This window comes from Chiloscyllium plagiosum, unplaced genomic scaffold (assembly GCF_037043375.1).
Source record: "Chiloscyllium plagiosum isolate Xiang-an unplaced genomic scaffold, Cpla_swu_hap1 HiC_scaffold_11, whole genome shotgun sequence".
NCBI classification, from domain to species: Eukaryota; Metazoa; Chordata; class Chondrichthyes; order Orectolobiformes; family Hemiscylliidae; genus Chiloscyllium; species Chiloscyllium plagiosum.
The window spans coordinates 1,167,310-1,186,384 of NW_028270149.1; the positions used below are offsets into that span (position 1 = coordinate 1,167,310).

General features: G+C 43.9%; 1 protein-coding gene across 4 annotated transcripts in view; it reads left to right on the plus strand.

Annotated features, from left to right (window-relative positions):
* The window catches only part of ints6l (integrator complex subunit 6 like), a 166,264-nt gene that overhangs the window by 80,565 nt on the left and 66,624 nt on the right, over positions 1-19,075 (plus strand). For all 4 annotated transcript variants that reach the window (XM_087991830.1, XM_087991832.1, XM_087991833.1 and 1 more), the window contains one exon: positions 14,724-14,852. In XM_087991830.1, the coding sequence (XP_087847956.1) occupies positions 14,724-14,852 (129 nt within the window). The remainder of the gene's footprint in view (positions 1-14,723; positions 14,853-19,075) is intronic.

Here is a 19,075-nt window from a genome sequence, read left to right on the forward strand (position 1 = left end):
CACATTTTCAGCTCTGATCTCCAGCATCTGCAGTCCTCACTTTCTCACACAAATCTTTGCCTAATCTCTTTTCATAGGTCAGTCCTGTATAGCACTCCTGTGTCAGTAATCTGGTTCCTGACATAAGGAGAAGAAAACTGAGCAATTTACTCCAGGTCCACCTTTACTGTAACTACCATCCAATTCCAAAGTTATTGATTTTAATTTAAATTCCACCAGCAGTACAATCCTGAGTCACTGGAACATTAGCCTTGGCCTCTGAATCATTGGTTCAGTGACATTGCTACTATACCACCATCTCCCCCTGTGCAATTAAAAATGATTCATTAATAATCTTCTGAAAACGAGCCTTTACGAAAGAGTGACCATAGGAAGCTGAATTTGATTGTTAAGTTTCAAAGTGATGCAGGTCAGTCTGAAACAGGAGCTTAATCTAAACAAAGGTAACTATACAGGTAGGAGAAAGTGAGGACTGTAGATGCTGGAGATCAGAGCTGAAAATGTGTTGCTGGAAAAGCACAGCAGGTCAGGCAGCATCCAAGGAGCAGGAGAATCGACGTTTCAGGCATAAGCCCTTTATGCCCGAAACGTCGATTCTCCTGTTCCTTGGATGCTGCCTGACCTGCTGCACTTTTCCTGCAACACATTTTCAGCTCTAACTATACAGGTATGAGAGTTAAATTAGCCAAGGTAGATTGGGTAAGTTTATTAAAAGTAGGTAGTCATTGGCTAGCTTTTCTTTTAAATGTGGTTTTGAATATTTACATTCATTTGAAGCAAAAAAGCCTAGCAGGAAAGGTGGACCAATCCTAATGAGAAGTTAAGAATATTATTATTTTTATATACCCTGGATGAGGGCATAGAAGGATGGGTAAGTAAATTTGCGGATAACACTAAGGTCAGTACAGTTATGGATAGTGCCGATGGATATTATACGTTACAGATGGACATAGATGAGCTGCAGAGCTAGACTGAGAGGTGGCAAATGGAGTTTAAAAGTGAGAGGTGATTCACTTTGGAAGGAGTAGCAGGAATGCAGAGTACTGGGCGAGTGGTAAAATTCTGGGTAGTGTAGGTGAACAGAGATCTCGGTGTCCATGTACATGGGTCTCTCAAAGTTGCCACCCAGGTTGATAGGCCTGTTAAGAAGACATACAATGCGTTAGCTTTTCTTGGTAGAGGGATTGAGTTTCGGAAACATGAGGTCATGCTGCAGCTGTAGAAAACTCTGGTGCGGCCGCACGTGGAGTATTACGTGCAGGAATAATATGGAAGGTTTTGAAAGGATTCAGAAGAAATTTACTAGGATGTTTCCTGGTATGGAGGGAAAGTCTTACGAGGAAAGGTTGAAGGACTTGAGGCTGTTTTCATTACACAGAAGAAGGTTGAGAGGTGACTTAATTGAGACGTATAAGATAATCAGAGGATTAGGTATGTTGCACAGGGAGAGCCTTTTTCCTCGGATGGTGATGGCTAGCACGAGAGGACATAGCTTTAAATTGAGGGGTGATAGATATAGGACAGATGTCAGAGGTCGTTTCTTTACTCAGAGAGTAGTAGGGCCATGGAATGCACTGCCTGCAACAAGTGTAGACTCGCCAACCTTAAAGGCATTTCATTGGTCATTGGATAAACATATGGTTGAGAATGGAATAGTGTAGGTTGCTTGGGCTTCAGATTGGTTTCATAGGGCGGTGCAAAATCCAGGACAGAAGGGCATGTACTGCGCTGTAGTGTTCTATGTTCTATTAGTCGAATGGGAGAGGCTCTTTAATTAATTAGAAAATAGGAGCTTGAGTATCAGGCTAAGGGATGGATGAAGGGTTGAGGAGGTGAAGACAAAAGTAAACTAGGCAGAAACACAAATGGACTGTAAAAATCTTTGGTATGTGAAAAAAAATGTGTACAGCCAAATGTGAAAGTGAGGACTGCAGATGCTGGAGATCAGAGCTTAAAAATGTGTTGCTGGAAAAGCGCAGCAGGTCAGGCAGCATCCAAGGAGAAGGAGAATCGACATTATGCCCGAAACGTCGATTCTCCTTCTCTTTGGATGCTGCCTGACCTGCGCTTTTCCAGCAACACACTTTTAAACAGCCAAATGTGAGCCCAGTAGAGGCAGAGCCAGGAGATTAAGGAAATAACAGAAAGCTAAACAATTTTTGACCTGAGTTACATCCATCTGCATGAAAATGGCAGCAGAAGCAAAATTGGGAGGTTCTGTACCACTAGACCCAGTCTTTGCTGTTTTCACAGGAGTAGAAGTGGTGATTCCTGGAAATGGCTGACCATGTAAATCAGCAATTACACCCAACTATGTCATCTTTTTGAGCTATGTGTAGATTAGATCTCATAAGAACAAGACTGAACCTTGTGGATAGCCTGGTGCCCTTTCTAAGAGATGGAGTACACCTTTGGAAGAGGTTAGTTGCCCTTAACCGTTGTATAAAGTAGAGATGAAAGTGTGTAAGAAGTGCAAACACTCATTGGAACTGTCAACTATCAAAAGAATGGTCAATTTGTGCTACATGTTTAATAGACTGATATCCATATGTAGAATTAGGCAGGAAAAAACTTTCTGAAGGTTTTCAAAGACTTAATACAAATTTATAATTGAGCACAAAAACGTTTGCATTTTTCCCATATGGATTCCTTTCCCTGTTAAGAAGTCCACTCCCCACTGGGGAAGAACCCAGCTCTTTCTTTTACATTCAGTTAACCAAGGCCAATTTACCGACTCATTTGATAAGAACCAAGCTCTTTTGTTTTTGTATGAGAATCCAGTTCTTGATATTTTCAAATCAACCTATTCAGACATGTAAGGAAAGAGCTCCAGAGCAGACAAGACTTGAACTTGGGCCTCCTGGCCCTGAGGTAGGGGTGCTAACTTTGTGCCAAAAGATTCAATAAATCCAATTCTTTGTGTTTTTTTTGCTTCTTTTAAGATGGCAGGCTTTTCTGCTCCAGCATCAGAAGAGTCAGCAGTGGTCACAGTAACCCCAGTTTTTTTAAGATAGATCTTTAATTAGCCTGTTCAGAGATGTTATGATACATTGAATCTGGGCCTTTTGGCTCAAAGGTAGGGACAGTACTACACAGGAGAAGAACCCAGCTCTTTATTTCTTCATTTTTATTATCTTATGTCCAGATATGCTCTTACAACTGGACGTTATTTTTCCATCACAGAACCACCTGTGGTTTTCCTTCATCTATACAACCCAACTCTTAAACACACGTTCCAATAAGCATCATCTGCTCTCAAGTCAACTCTTGATGTTCAGGTTGATCTTTCAAAGGACATGCATTTTGAATACTGACAGTGCAGTAACACCCCAAGCCACCTTTCGTGATACCCTCCAAACACATTACACCTGCTACCAAGACCAGGGCAGCAGATTTATGGCACACCCCCATCTGCAAATTGCCCTGCTTGTTGTACCAATTTCCACAATAGCATTATATCATTATTTCTTCACATAGCTTTTTCAAAATTCCAACAGGAAAGGTGATCTAGAGAAGATTCCATTAGATCAAAGCAAAGAAGTTTTTTTAAGTTTTGCAGTTGATAGGTAACAAGCTGATGATTGAGACTATTTGGAATCTAGCAAAATAGGACCAAAAAAACCAATAGAGATATATATGAACATAAAACTTCTGAGCATGAATCGGCCATTCAGCCCCTAGAGCCTGTTCCACTGTTCACTAAGATCAATGTGACTGGTTTCTAACTACCAATCCACATTCCTGCCCACCATTGACTATCTTTCAACCCTTGCTTAATAAGAATCTATCCATCTCTGCCTTAAAAATATTCACCATCTTCTTTTCTGGAAGGGAGTTCCAAAGAGTTATGATATCGAGAGGAAAACGAATGCCTATTGTCTGTTTTAAATGAGCGTTTCCTGGCCTATTAAACAGTGACCCCTGGTTGGAGATTCTCGTATAAGAGGAACCATCCTCTCCACAAATACTCTGTTAAGACTGTACAGGATTTTATCCTGGTCTAGTGTAGGATTATCCAAGCTTAGTCTGTCCAACTTTTCCTTATAAAATAATCTGCCTATTCCAGGTGTTAGTCTAGTTAAACCTTGTCTGACATCCATCTTTAAATAAGGTCACCAGTGCTGTACACACTACTTCAGACGTGTCCTCACCAGACCGGTGTATACAGAGGAACCTCGATTATCCAAAGGACACAGACAGGCAGTATTTTGTTTGGTTAATCGAATTCTGGACAATAGAATACTGGATAACATAGTTTAGCCAAGCATCGGAACCTTGTGGTCTTGTCGGATAATCAGATATTCAGATAATCCAATGTCAGATAACAGCGGTTCCACTGTAGTTGGAGCATAAACTCCCTACCTGTGTATTCGGTGTGTTAGGTTCTTTTTCTTGAATTCTTACCACTTGTGCAACTGCAATATGCCAACTTCTGTGAACAGTCAAAGCTTATTAAGCAAGTGCAAGGTTTGGAGGATCACTTAACACTTTTTGCAATGCTTGTGAAGCGTGTCAAGAGAAGCTCTCTGAACAAAGGAACCAGTTTTTCCTTTATACAAAATCTTACACTACAGTCAGTAATGTCCATAAGGCAACCCCCAGCCACTACCTCACGGTCACCACGTGCCACTCAAGACACAATGCAGCGACCTGGCTTTCTCCAGAAACAATGTGATGTAAATCATCCCTTAATGGCAAAATCTGATGTAAATCGTTTTTTAACTGCAGGGTGTGGTCAGAATTTTACTTGCAATGTTCTTATTGATTTTTGAATAGGGGATGATACTCTGAATGATAGGAGATGGCAATGTAAATTTTTTACATTGTACCTGCAAGACAGAGAAACATACCACCCTATCCCGGGGCATCCAATTTCTTACAGATCAACAGAGCAGATTAACTCCTTAACATCTCAAATGTTGCTCATGACAAATGATATTCAATTAGCTTTCCTAATTACTTGCTGTGTCTGCATACCAGCCTGTGATTCGTACACAAGGATACCCAGTTCCCACAGCATCTCAGAACTCTGCAGTCTCTCACCATTTACATAATGTACTTTTTATACTTATAGAGATATTATTTGTCCTAGGGACAGTAAGAAACCTCCTCAAAGAACTGCAATAAATTGATTAACATCTCTGCTTGATACCTGAATTTCTTTCAGAATAATGTCTACCATTCTCCTTATGACAAATGGACAGCTGATAAGCTTGTAGTTTTCTGTTTCCTGTGTCCCTCACCTTTTGAATGAAGAAATTATGTTTGCTATCTTTCAATCTAATGGCACTTTTCCCATTGCGAGCATTTTGGAAAATTAAAACCAGTGCAACAAGTCGCCACTTCTTTCAAGACCCTAGGATGAATTGCAACAAAATCCAGGGACTTGTCAGCACAAACTTCAACAATTTATTCAGTGCCATTTCACTCGTTTGTGATTGGTTTATTCCTCTCTGCCATTCTTGATGTATTGAAAAAGGAACTAAAATTTACAAGTAAGGTGGGGTGAGAGATTTGCTGGCTAGACCAGTATTTATTGCCCATCCTTAATTGATTTGGCAAAGGTGGTAGTGAGCTGCACATTGAATTGTGCAGTCCATATAATGTAGGGATGACCTTACTGCCATGCGAGAGGGTGTTCTAAGGTTTGCCCCCCAACACTGAAGGAATGACAATATATTTCCAAATCTGGATCGCGAGTGACTTGAAGGGAGCATGCAGGAAATTGTGGTGTTCGTACTCTGCCTTCTAGGTGGTATTGGTTGTTTGGAAGATATGCTTTACTGCCACTTTACTCACTGTCCAGCACCTCCTTAAAGACACCCTCTAAACAAAAAGTGCTGTGAATACTCAGTCGCTTGAGTAGTTTCTATAGAGGGGAGGCTGTTAACAGACAGGATCTTATTATTAACATGGAGGTTGGTGATGTTGAGATGAAATGTATGCCAACCATCTGCCTAACTGGCAAGGCTCTGGCTGTTATGAATGGTCACTCACCAGCAAGAGCTGCTGACAGTCAGAAGCAGGCAGGAAACCTGAAACTAGGCAAAAGTGAGGACTGCAGATGCTGGAAACCAGAGTCTGGATTAGATTGGGGCTGGAAAAGCACAGCAGGTCAGGCAGCATCCGAGGAGCAGAAAAATCAACGTTCGGGCAAAAGCCCTTCATCAGGAATGATTCCTGATGAAGGGCTTTTGCCCGAAACGTCGATTTTCATGCTTCTCGAATGCTGCCTGACCTGCTGTGCTTTTTCAGCACCACTCTAATTTAGACTCAGGAAACCTGAAACCTACAGCAGAGAAGAAAAGAAATAGATTAACATCACCAAAGGGGCAATTGCTGGAGAGAAAATCTCTTTTTAGGGATATTGTTGGGACCTTGAGGAAGCTGTTCCTGTCCACAGTTTTCTGTGTTGCTGGATGGCTGCCTCCAATTAGCTGGTGACTTCCCCATGTGATGGGAGGTTGCCCTATGCCAATAAGATGGTAACAGCTCAGTAAAAGTGCCCTCAATAAGGCCTTTAAGTATGTAACTTAGGTGCCTGCTACCAGTCTCTCCTGCCACTACCACCCCCACCCTACCCCCCCATCCTCCTCAAAGATTAGGGTCAAAAACGTTTGGTACTGAAAATGTACAGCCGGTCAGGCAGCATCTGAGGAACAGGCGAGTCAACGTTTTGAGCAATTGGTAAATTGGCGGTCAGCAACTCTGCAGTAGGATTAAAGCTGTCAGGCTGTATGTTCAGCATCATCTCTCCTGCTGATTGTTAAATGTGAGTGGCTGAGAAATGGGCCCTTTGTTGCTTATTTATTCCCTACTTCACAACCTCAATTCGAAAATGGTGAGCCCCAATGTGAGTCCCTCCTCCAAAGCCTCACCCACTGTTGTAAAATGAGAAGGGGAGGGTTGGCCAGCTGCCATCACTGATGGGGGATGAAATCCTGTTGGATAGTTCTGTCCACCTACTTAGCTTCCACCCCCTAACACCCCCCTCCCCCCCCCACCCCCGCCATTGACCCTTTTGTGCCTCTCTCAACAGATGCACCCAGATTTGCTGATATTTCCAGCAGTTACTATTTTTATTTCAGATTTCTAACAATCGTAGTATGTTGCTTCTTCTTTAGTAACTTTCCCACCTACTACAATATCCAGTGTCCAGTCTTACTCCCTTTGATGTAACATCTTCATTGTCCAAGGATGCCAATCGTGGCTTATGTTGTGATATCATATAGAGTGAGATGAGAACATAGAAGAGTACAGCGCAGTACAGGCCCTTTGGCCCTCGATGTTGCGCCGATCCAAGCCCACCTAACCTACACTATCCCACTATCCTCCATATGCCTATCCAATGCCCGCTTAAATGCCCATAATGAGGGAGAGTCCACCACTGCTACTGGCAAGGCATTCCACGAACTCACAACTCGCTGAGTAAAGAACCTACCCCCCCTTAATATAAAGCTATGCCCCCTTGTAATAGCTGACTCCAGACGTGGAAAAAGATTCTCACTGTCGACCCTATCTAAACCCCTAATCATCTTGTACACCTCTATCAAGTCACCCCTAAACCTTCTTTTCTCCAATGAAAACAACCCCAAGTGCCTCAGCCTTTCCTCATATGATCTTTCTACCATACCAGGCAACATCCTGGTAAACTGCCTCTGCACCCGTTCCAGTGCCTCCACATCCTTCCTATAGTATGGCGACCAAAACTGCACACAATACTCCAGATGCGGCCGCACCAGAGTCTTATACAACTGCATCATGACCTCAGGACTCCGGAACTCAATTCCTCTACCAATAAAAGCTAGTACGCCATATGCCTTCCTCACCGCACTATTTACCTGGGTGGCAACTTTCAAAGATCTGTGTACATGGACACCAAGATCCCTCTGCTCATCCACACTACCAAGAATCCGACCATTAGCCCAGTACCCCATCTTTTTGTTACTCTTACCAAAGTGAATCACCTCACACTTAGCTACATTGAACTCCATTTGCCACCTTTCTGCCCAGTTCTGCAGCTTATCTATATCCCGCTGTAACCTGCCACGTCCTTCCTCACTGTCTACAACTCCTCCGACTTTCGTATCATCTGCAAACTTGCTTACCCAACCTACAAACCCCTCCTCCAGGTCATTTATAAAAATGACAAATAGCAATGGTCCCAAAACATATCCTTGCGGAACACCGCTTGTGACGGCACTCCAAGATGAACCTTTGCCATCAACTACTACCGTCTGTCTTCTTCCGGCCAGCCAACTCCTAATCCAAACCTCCAACTCACCCTCAATGCCTTACCTCCGTATTTTTTGAAGTAGCCTACCATGGGGAACCTTATCAAACGCCTTACTAAAATCCATATACACCACATCTACCGCTTTCCCCTCGTCCACCTCCTTAGTCACCTTCTCAAAGAATTCAATAAGGTTTGTGAGGCACGACCTGCCCTTCACAAAACCATGCTGACTATCCTTGATCACATTATTCCTATCCAGATGTTCATAAATCCTATCCCTTACAATTCTCTCTAAGACTTTGCCCACAACAGAAGTGAGACTCACCGGCCTATAGTTACTAGGGTTATCCCTACTCCCCTTGAACAAGGAAACCACATTTGCTAGCCTCCAATCTTCTGGCACTACTCCTGTAGACAACGAGGACATAAAAATCAAGGCCAATGGCTCTGCAATCTCCTCCCTTGCTTCCCAGAGAATCCTAAGATAAATGCCATCAGGCCCAGGGGACTTATCTATTTTCACCCTATCCAGAATTTCCAACACCTCTTCTCTACATACCTCAAAGCCATCCATTCTACTTAATTGTGACTCAGTATTCACATTGACAATAATGCCCTGTACCTGAGTGAATACTGACGAAAAGTATTCATTCAGTGTCTCCCCAATCTCTTCAGCCTCCACACGCAACTTCCCACTACTATCCTTGACTGGACCTATTCCTACCCTAGTCATTCTTTTATTCCTGACATACCTATAGAAAGCCTTAGGGTTTTCCCTAATCCTACCAACTAAGGACCTTTCATGTCCCCTCCTTGCTGCTCTTAGCTCTCTCTTCAGGTCCTTCCTGGCTTCCTTATAACTCTCAATAGCCCCAATTGAACCTTCACGCCTCATCTTTACATAGGCCGCCCTCTTCCATTTAACAAGGGATTCCAATTCCTTATTAAACCACGGCTCCCTAACACGACCCTTTCCTCCCTGCCTGACGGGTACATACTTATCAAGGACACTCAATAGTTGCTCCTTGAACAAGCTCCACATATCAATTACGCCCTTGCCTTGAAGCTTACTTTTCCAAGCCACACATCCCAAGTCATACCTCACCGCATCATAATTTCCCTGCCCCCAGCTATAACTCTTGCCCTGTAGTGCACACTTATCCCTCTCCATCACTAGAGTAAAAGTCACCGAATTGTGGTCACTGTCTCCAAAGTGCTCACCTACCTCTAATTCTAGCACCTGGCCTGGTTCATTACCCAGAACCAAATCCAGTATGGCCTCACCTCTTATTGGCCTATCTACATATTGTGTCAGGAAACCCTCCTGCACACATTGGACAAACACTGACCCATCTAACGAACTTGAGCTATAGCTTTCCCAATCAATATCAGGAAAGTTAAAGTCCCCCATAACAACCACCCTATTACTTTCATTCTTCTCTTGAATCATCCTCGCAATCCTTTCTTCTACGTTTCTAGGACTATTAGGAGGCCTGTAAAAAACTCCTAACAGGGTGAGCTCACCTTTCCTATTCCTAACCTCAGCCCAAACTACCTCAGATGGCGAGTCTTCATCCATTGTCCTTTCCACAGCTGTAATACTATCTTTGACAAGCAATGCCACACCTCCCCCTCTTTTACCCCCACCTCTGACCCTACTAAAACATTTAAACCCTGGGACCTGTAACAGCCAATCCTGTCCCTGTTCTACCCATGTCTCCGTAATAGCCACAACATCGAAGTCCCAGGTACCAACCCACGCTGCAAGTTCACCTACCTTATTTCGTATACTTCTTGCATTGAAGTATACACACTTCAAGCCACTTTCCTGTTTACAGGCACCCTCCTTGGAAATTGATGCCATGTTCCTAACCTCCCTACACTCCAGGTCCTGCACCCTAAAGCTACAGTCTGGGTTCCCATGCCCCTGCAGAGCTAGTTTAAACCCCCCCCAAGAGCACTAGCAAACCTCCCCCCAAGGATACTGGTGCCCCTCAGGTTCAGGTGCAGACCATCCTGTTTATAGAGGTCCCACCTTCCCCAGAAAGAACCCCAGTTATCCAAATACCGGAATCCCTCCCTCCTGCACCATCCCTGTAGCCACGCATTTAACTGTTCTCTCTCCCTATTCCTCGACTCTCTATCACGTGGCACGGGTAACAAACCAGAGACAACAACTCTGTTCGTTCTAACTTTGAGCTTCCAACCTAGCTCCCTGAAAGCCTGCCTAACATCCTCAGCGCTCCTCCTACCTATGTCATTGGTGCCAATGTGGACCACGACTTTGGGCTGCTCCCCCTCCCCCTTAAGGACCCGGAAAACACGATCAGAGACATCACGTACCCTTGCACCTGGGAGGCAACATACCAAACGTGAGTCTCTCTCGTTCCCACAAAACCGCCTATCTGTGCCCCGAACTATTGAGTTCCCAATTACTATTGCTCTGCTCTTCTCCACCCTTCCCTTCTGAGTAACGGGGACAGGCTCCGTGCCAGAGGCCTGAGCCCCGTTACTTACCCCTGGTAAGTCGTCCCCCCCACAAGTATCCAAAACGGTACACTTGTTCTTGAGGGGAACGGCTGCAGGGGGTCCCTGCACTGGCTGCTTCCTCCCAGTCTCCCTCACTGTCACCCATCTATCTGCCATCTTTGGAGTTACTACTTCCCTAAAGCTCCGATCTATGACCCCTTCTGCCTCCTGAATGATCCTAAGTTCATCCAACTCCAGCTCCAGTTCCCTAACACGGTCTTGGAGGAGCTGGAGATGGGTGCACTTCCTGCAAGTGTAATCAGCAGGGACGTCCATGGCATCCCTCACCTCAAACATGTTGCAAGAAGGTGGGTCCCAAGAGTTATCTCAGTCAATACAGAAGTTGAACCCATGATGTTAGCTTTATTCTACACCACAATCTCTTCTAGCCATTTCACCAACTGAGCTAATCGACACCTCCCCCCTCACGGTTCATCTTGAAACTCTCACCCTGCATTTTCATTCATTAAAAAAAAGCAGTAATTGCTGGAAAATCTCAACAAGTCTAAAGAAACGTCACTGGACCCAAATTGTTGACACTGCTTTCTCTCCACAGATGCTGCCAGACCTGCTGAGTTTTTCAAGGAATTTCTGTTTTGGTTTCTGGTTTCCAGCATTGCAGTTCATTGGGTTTTTTTCTGCATTTTAATTCATTGATTATTTCTGAAAACAAGCCACTAAATCTGTAATTATCTGTTCTAACTACCTTTTTCTTGACATGTCCTGCAGTTTTTCTCTGGGTGGAGGTACTTAGGGCTTCACTTCTGTTATCCTTGAGACTCCATCACTATCTGTGTGCTACCTCTCTTTGTTGATGTACTGTTCCATTCTTAAGCCTTTAACTCAAAGTCAACAACTGAACTGCATTACATTGCTGCCTGAGCAACATGCTTAAAGTCATTGCATACACATTACACTGAGAAACGCACATGCCAATAGAAACGGTTAATATGTTACTATCTCATGTATTCTCAACCCCCTGGTCAGAATATTAGCTGACCAGGACTTATGTAATGGTCAAATCATGAGTTCAAATAAAAATGGTGTGTTGCGTTTTAGTAAGTACAAGATCAAGTTGCCTCTCATTGATTATGTAGGAAAGGCAAGTGTTAAAAATAAAGAGGAGATTTATCCTATATAAGAATAAATGACGTTCACACAGGTAAGTCTGTCTTTTCTCAGAAGGGCACTTTCAAAAGCTGATTGGGGCAGATGTTCGCAGGTAAAGAGACGGTTGGAAAATGGGAAGCCTTCAGAAATGAGATAATGAGAATCCAGAGAAAGTATATTCCTATTGGGGTGAAAGGAAAGGCTGGTAGGTATAGGAAATGCTGGATGACTAAAGAAATTGAAGGTTTGGTTAAGAAAAAGAAGGAAGCATATGTCAGGTATAGACAGGATAGATCGAGTGAATCCTTAGAAGTGTATAAAAGCAGTAGGAGTATACTTAAGAGGGAAATCAGGAGGGCAACAAGGGGACACGAGATAGCTTTGGCAAATAGAGTTAAGGAGAATCCGAAGGGTTTTTACAAGTATATGAAGGACAAAATGATAACGAGGGAGAGAATAGGGTCCCTCAAAGATCAGCAAGGCAGCCCTTGTGTTGAGCCACAGAAAATGGGGGAGATAGTAAATGAGTATTTTGCATCAGTATTTATTGTGGAAAAAGATATGGAAGATATATAGACTGTAGGGAAATAGATGGTGACACCTTGCAAAATGTCCATATTACAGAGGAGGAAGTGTTGGATATCTTGAAACGCATAAAGGTGGATAAATCTCCAGGACCTGATCAGGTGTACACTAGAACTCTGTGGGAAGCTAGAGAAGTGATTGCTGAGATATTTGTATCACCGATAGTCACAGGTGAAGTGTCGGAAGACTGGAGTTTGGCTAACGTGGTAAGGACAAGCCAGGGAACTATAGACCAGTGAGCCTGACCTTGGTGGTGGGAAAGTTGTTGGTGGGAATCCTGAGGGACAGGATGCGCATGAATTTGGAAAGGCAAGGACTGATTAGGGATAGTCCGACATGGCTTTGTGCGTGGGAAATCATGTCTCAAACTTGATTGAGTTTTTTGAAGAAGTAACAAAGAGGATTGATGAGGGCAGAGCAGCAGACGTGATCTATATGGACTTCACTAAGGCATTCGACAAGGTTCCCCATGGAACACTGATTAGCAAAGTTAGATCTCATTGAATAAAGGGAGAACTAGCCATTTGAATACAGAACTGGCTCAAAGGTAGAAGACAGAGGGTGGTGGTGAAGGGTTGTTTTTCAGACTGGAGGCCTGTGACCAGGAGTGCCACAAGGATTGGTGCTGGGTCCTCTACTTTTTGTCATTTACATAAATGATTTGGATGCGAGCATAAGAGGTACAGTTAGTTAGCTTATAGATGACAACAAAATTGGAGGTGTAGTGTACATGGAAGAAGGTTACCTCAGATTACAACAGGATCTGGACCAGATGGGCCAATGGGCTGAGAAGTGGCAGACGGAGTTTAATTCAGATAAATGTCAGGTGCTGCATTTTGGGAAAGCAAATCTGAGCAGGACTTATACACATAATGGTAAGGTCCTAGGGAGTGTTGCTGAACAAAGAGACCTTGGAGTGCAGGTTCCTAGCTCCTTGAAAGTGGATTCGCAGGTAGATAGGATAGTGAAGAAGGTGTTTGGTATGTTTTCCTTTATTGGTCAGAGTATTGAGTACCGGAGTTGGGAGGTCATGTTGCAGCTGTACAGGACATTGATTAGGCCACTGTTGGAATATTGCGTGCAATTCAGGTCTCCTTCCTATCGGAAAGATGTTGTGTAACTTGAAAGGGTTCAGAAAAGATTTACAAGGATGGTGCTAAGGTTGGAGGATTTGAGCTATGGGAGAGTCTTAACAGGCTGGGGCTGTTTTCCCTGGAGCGTCGGAGGCTGAGCGGTGACCTTTTCGAGGTTAACAAAATTATGAGGGGCATGGATAGGATAAATAGACAAGGTCTTTTCCCTGGGGTGGGGGACTCCAGAACTAGAGGGCATAGGTTTAGGGTGAGAGGGGAAAGATATAAAAGGGACCTACAGGCCCCTTTCTTGATGTAGGAATGAAACTGGCCTTTGTGATCTGTTGGTCTTTTTTTGGTTGTTGCCACAAACTGATTCAAGACCCAGAGTTGTTTGCTCAGGCTAGAGAAGCGCAGTGTGGGGACCAACAACCCAAAATCACTTTGCTACCTAAATAAGCAGAAGGTGAAGGGGGTTAATCTGCTCCCTGTTCTGTGTGCGTGGTACCTTGATCTGTTGCTGGTACCCTGTTGCGGTCTAATTGGTACTTTGTATCAGAGTTGTGTAGCTGTTGTCAGTGCAGGCAGAGACCAGTTGGTCTGTTGATGCAGCAGCTTGTGGGAATGCACATTACTTTTGGCATCTTCCTGTGCTGTCACCAGGCTTGAAGATCCCTACCTGTTGTTTCTACAGGCAAAGAACAAGTGGATCTGCTCCCGAGTGAAGCTGTGAATCAGCAGAGCTGGGGAAGATCATCTGACTTGAAACCTGAAAATTTATGGGGACACTGCCCCAGAGAATGATTTCTCATAAGATGGATAGACACAGAGAGACACAGACACAGAGAGAGAGAGAGAGAGAGAGACACAGAGAGAAAACTCCTATTTATTTCTGGAGGTTGAACTTCACACACAGAATGTTGAAGAGGCGATCTACAGTAAATGATCCCTCATTACTAAATGTCATATGCATAGCAGGAAACAGTGTGGAATGATTTTGATAATTTGTTCGCAACATTCACTTGCACATTATGGGGGTTACATTACAAGTGTTTCAGTTTCCCATTGTGTCTCTTCTTTGCTTTTAGGGTGGAAAAATAAATTCTAAAATGCACTTTTTTCAAAATCTTAGGAAGTACAGGATTTAAAGCCGATCAGGATGCCTAAGTTGCTTTTTATTTCCATTCAAGGTCGGTCCTATTGTGTGCGTACACAGCGAATGTTAAACCAGTGCCTCGAGTCCTTAGTACAGAAAGTCCAAAGTGGAGTGGTTATTAATTTTGAAAAAACTGGACCAGATCCAACACCAGTTGGAGACGGTAAGAAAAATATTCCTTGAACATTTTTCCTGTTGGAATGTAACCAGCAAAATGTTTACAGGGAGTATTCATGATTAGATTTTGTCATTTCTGTAAAATTTCTGAACGTTTACATAATACATTGTGTGCCTCTTTTTGATCAATGCCCTAACATATCAACTGTGCATCTTGAAGGATGGCTATCCAGTATATCATCCCACAAGGGATGAACTCGGATTTCACCAGTTTCCTCATTTCCCCTCCCCCCAGCCTAGTCTCAGTCAAATCCATCAAATTCAGCACCGCCTTCCTAACCTGCAATCTTCTTCCCGACCCCTCCGCCCCCACCCCAGTCTGACCTATCACCCTCACCTTGACCTCTTTCCACCTATCACATTTCCGACGCCCCTCCCCCAAGTTCCTCCTCCCTATCTTTTATCTTAGCCTGCTGGACCAACTTTCCTCATTCCTGAAGAAGGGCTAATGCCCGAAACGTCGATTCCCCTGTTCCCTAGATGCTGCCTGACCTGCTGCGCTTTTCCAGCAACACATTTCCATATCCAGTATATCAGCATTGAGGAAGGCCATTTTGAAGAGATTGATCTCAGATTTAGCATAAACAAGGGCAGATCTTGACTCCATCACAACATAAAATGGGTGCTACTGAGTTTGTAACCCTTTCCCCTTTTCTGATATTTATTTCTATTGAAGTTAGTAGAAATTCAAATGGAGAAGGATATAAAAAGGTTTGTTGACTTCGTACCATCTGCTTTCCACTACCATGAGGAATTATTTCATGCCTCAATTGCTTTGATATATTGAGAAAATAATGACAGTGAGGAGCGGTGAGAGTGGAAGCTGGGGGCTTTTGGGAAGGTATATAAATTGGGTGTTTGGTACACCCAAGACCCAACACCTGTAGGGCATCCCACCCATAGCCTCTAATCTTACAATACTAGAGGGAAATCAGGTAAGCTTTTTTCTCTTTCATTTCTTAGAAAGAGAATTTAGCAGGGATGACAGTGCAGGCAGTGCAATGTTCCTCCTGTGGGATGTTTGAGGTGAGGGACACTAGCTGAGTACACCTGCAGGAAATGCACCCAATTCCAGCTCCTTGAAGACAGTGTGAAGGAACTGGAGCTGGAAGTGGATGAACTCAGGATCATTTGGGAGGCAGAGATAGTTATAGGTAAAAGCTACAGGGAGGTAGTTACTCCTAGAAATGAAGATACTTAGGTGTCTTTTAGAAGGGGTAAGAAGCAGTCAGTGCAGGGATTTCCTGTGGCTGTTCTCCTGTATAACAAGTACACTGTTATAGATACTGTTGGGGTGGTGTGGGGATGAGGGATTTACAGGGCAAGCAATGGGGTAGAGGTCTCTGGCACAAAGTCTGTCCCTATCGCTCAGAAGGGAAGGGGAGAGAGGAGTAAAGCATTCATCATTGGGAACTCCAAAGTTAGGGGGACAAAGTTAGTGGGAACGAGAGAGATTTGTGATTGGTGTGTTGCCTCCCAGGTGCCAGGGTTCATGATGTCTCAGATCGTGTTTTCGGGATCCTTAAGATGGACGAGGAGCAGCCCCAAGATGTGGTCCACTTAGACAACAAGAACTTAGGTAGGAAAAGGCATAGGGATGTAAGGCAGAAATTTAGGGTGCTTGGATGGAAGCTTAGAGCTAGAATAAATAGATTTGTTATCTCTGGTTTGTAACCCGTGCCACGTGCTAGTGAGGTAAGGAATAGGGGGAAGAGAGTAGTTGAACATGTGGCAACAGGGATAGTGCAGGAGGGGAGGATTCAGATACCTGGATAATTGGGGTTTATTCTGGGGTAGGTGGGACCTCTGCAAATGGGATGGTCTACAACTGAACCAGAGGGGTACCAATATCCTGGAGGGGAAATTTGCTAATGCTGTTCCCGGGAGTTTAAACTATTTCAGCAGGGAGTTGGGAATCTACATTGTAGATCCATTGTCCAGGAGGTTGAGAGTAGTGAGGTAATGAATAAGGTTTTAAGGTCACAGGAGTGTACCGGCAGGTCGGAAGGTGGTTTGAAGTGTGTCTACTTCAACGCCATGTGCATTCGGAATAAGGTGGATGAACTTGCATCGTGGGTTAGTATCTGGGACTTTGATGCTGTGGCTGTTTCGGAGACATGGATAAAGCAGGGACAGGAATGGTTGTTGCAGGTTCTGGGGTTTAGATGTTTTGGTAAGATAAGGGAAGATTGTAAAAGACAGGGAGGTGTGCATTGTTAGTCAAGGACAGTATTACGGTGGCAGAAAGGACGTTTGAGGACTCGTCTACTGAGGTAATTTGGGCTGAGGTTAGAAATCGGAAAGGAGAGGTCAGTCTGTTGGGAGTTTTCTGACAGGCCTCCGAAAAGTTCCAGAGATGTAGAGGAAAGGATAGCAAAGATGATTCAGGATAAGAGCGAGAGTAACAGGGTAGTTGTTATGGGGGAACTGTAATTTTCCAAATATTGACTGGAAATGCTATAGTTCAAGTACTTTAGATGGGTCAGTTATTGTCCAATGTGTGAATGAGGGTTTCCTGACACAGAATGTAAACAGGCCAACAAGGGGCAGGGCCACATTGAATTTGGTACTGGGTAATGAACCAGGCCAGGTGTTAGATTTGGAGGTAGGTGAGCACTTTGGTGATCGTGACCACAATTCGGTTATGTTTACTTTAGCGATGGAAAGGGATAAGTATATACTGCAAGGTAAAAACAATGACTGCAGATGTTGGAAACCAGATTCTGGATTAGTGGTGCTGGAAGAGCACAGCAGTTCAGGCAGCATCCAAGGAGCAATGAAATCGACATTTCGGACAAAAGCCCTTCATCAGGAATAAAGGAAGAGAGCCTGAAGCGAGGAGAGATAAGCTAGAGGAGGGTTGGGGTGGGGAGGGGCAAGAGTTATAGCTGGGGGAAAGGCAATTATGATGCAATTAGGCAAGATTTAGGATGTGTAGGATGGGAAAGGAAACTGCAGATGATGGGCTCAATTGAAATGTGGAGTTTATTCAAGAACCAGCTACTGTGTGTCCTTGATAAGTATGTGCCTGTCAGGCAGGGAGGAAATGGTCGAGCGAGGGAGCGTGGTTTACTAAAGAAGTTGAATCTCTTGTCAGGAGGAAGAAAGAGGCTTATGTTAGGATGTACAAAGTTAAAAATCACACAACACCAAGTTATAGTCCAACAGGTTTAGTTGGAAGCACACTAGCTTTTGGATCGTCGCTCCTTCATCAGGTGGTAGTCTGATGGAGTGACGCTCTGAAAGCTAGTGTGCTTCCAACTAAACCTGTTGAACTATAACCTGGTGTTGTGTGAATTTTAACTTTGTACACCCCAGTCCAACACTGGCATCTCCAAATTATGTTAGGATGAGATGTGAAGGCTCAGTTAGGGCGCTTGAGAGTTACAAGTTAGCCAGAAAAGTCCTAAAGAGAGAGCAAAGAAGAGCCAGGAGGGAACATGAGAAGTCTTTGGCAGATAGAATCAAGAAAAACCCTAAAGCTTTCTATAGGTATGTTAGAAATAAAAGAATGACGAGGGTAAGATTCGAGTCAAAAGGTGTGGTGCTGGAAAAGCACAGCCGGTCAGGCAATATCCAAGGAGCAGGAGAGACGATGTTTCGAGCATAAGCGCTTTATCAGGAACAGCACAACACTTTTTGACTCTGATCTCGAGCATCTGCAGTACTCACTTTTTCCAGGGTAAGATTAGGGCCAGTCAAGGACAGTAGTGGGATGTTGTGCTTAGAGTCTGAAGAGATAGGAGAGGCAGTAAATTAATATTTTTCGTCAGTGTTCACACAAGACAAAGACAGTATTGTGGGGGAGAATACTGAGATACAGGCTATTAGGCTAGACGGGATTGAGGTTCATATGGATGAGATGTTAGCAATTCTGGAAAGTGTGAAAATAGATCAGTCCCCTGGGCCAAATGGGATTTATCCTAGGATTCTCTGGGAGGCCAGGGAGGAGATTGCAGAGCCTTTGGCTTTGATCTTTATGTCATCGTTGTTTACAGGAATAGTGCCAGAAGACTGGAGGATAGCAAATGTTCAAGAAGGGGAATAGAAACAACCCTGGTAATTATAGACCAGTGACTCTTACTTCTGTTGTGGGCAAAGTTTTGGAAAGGTTTATAAGAGATAGGAATAAGTTGATTTGGGATAGTCAGCACGGCTTTGTGAAGGGGAGGTCGTGCCTCACAACCCTCATTGAGTTCTTTGAGAAGG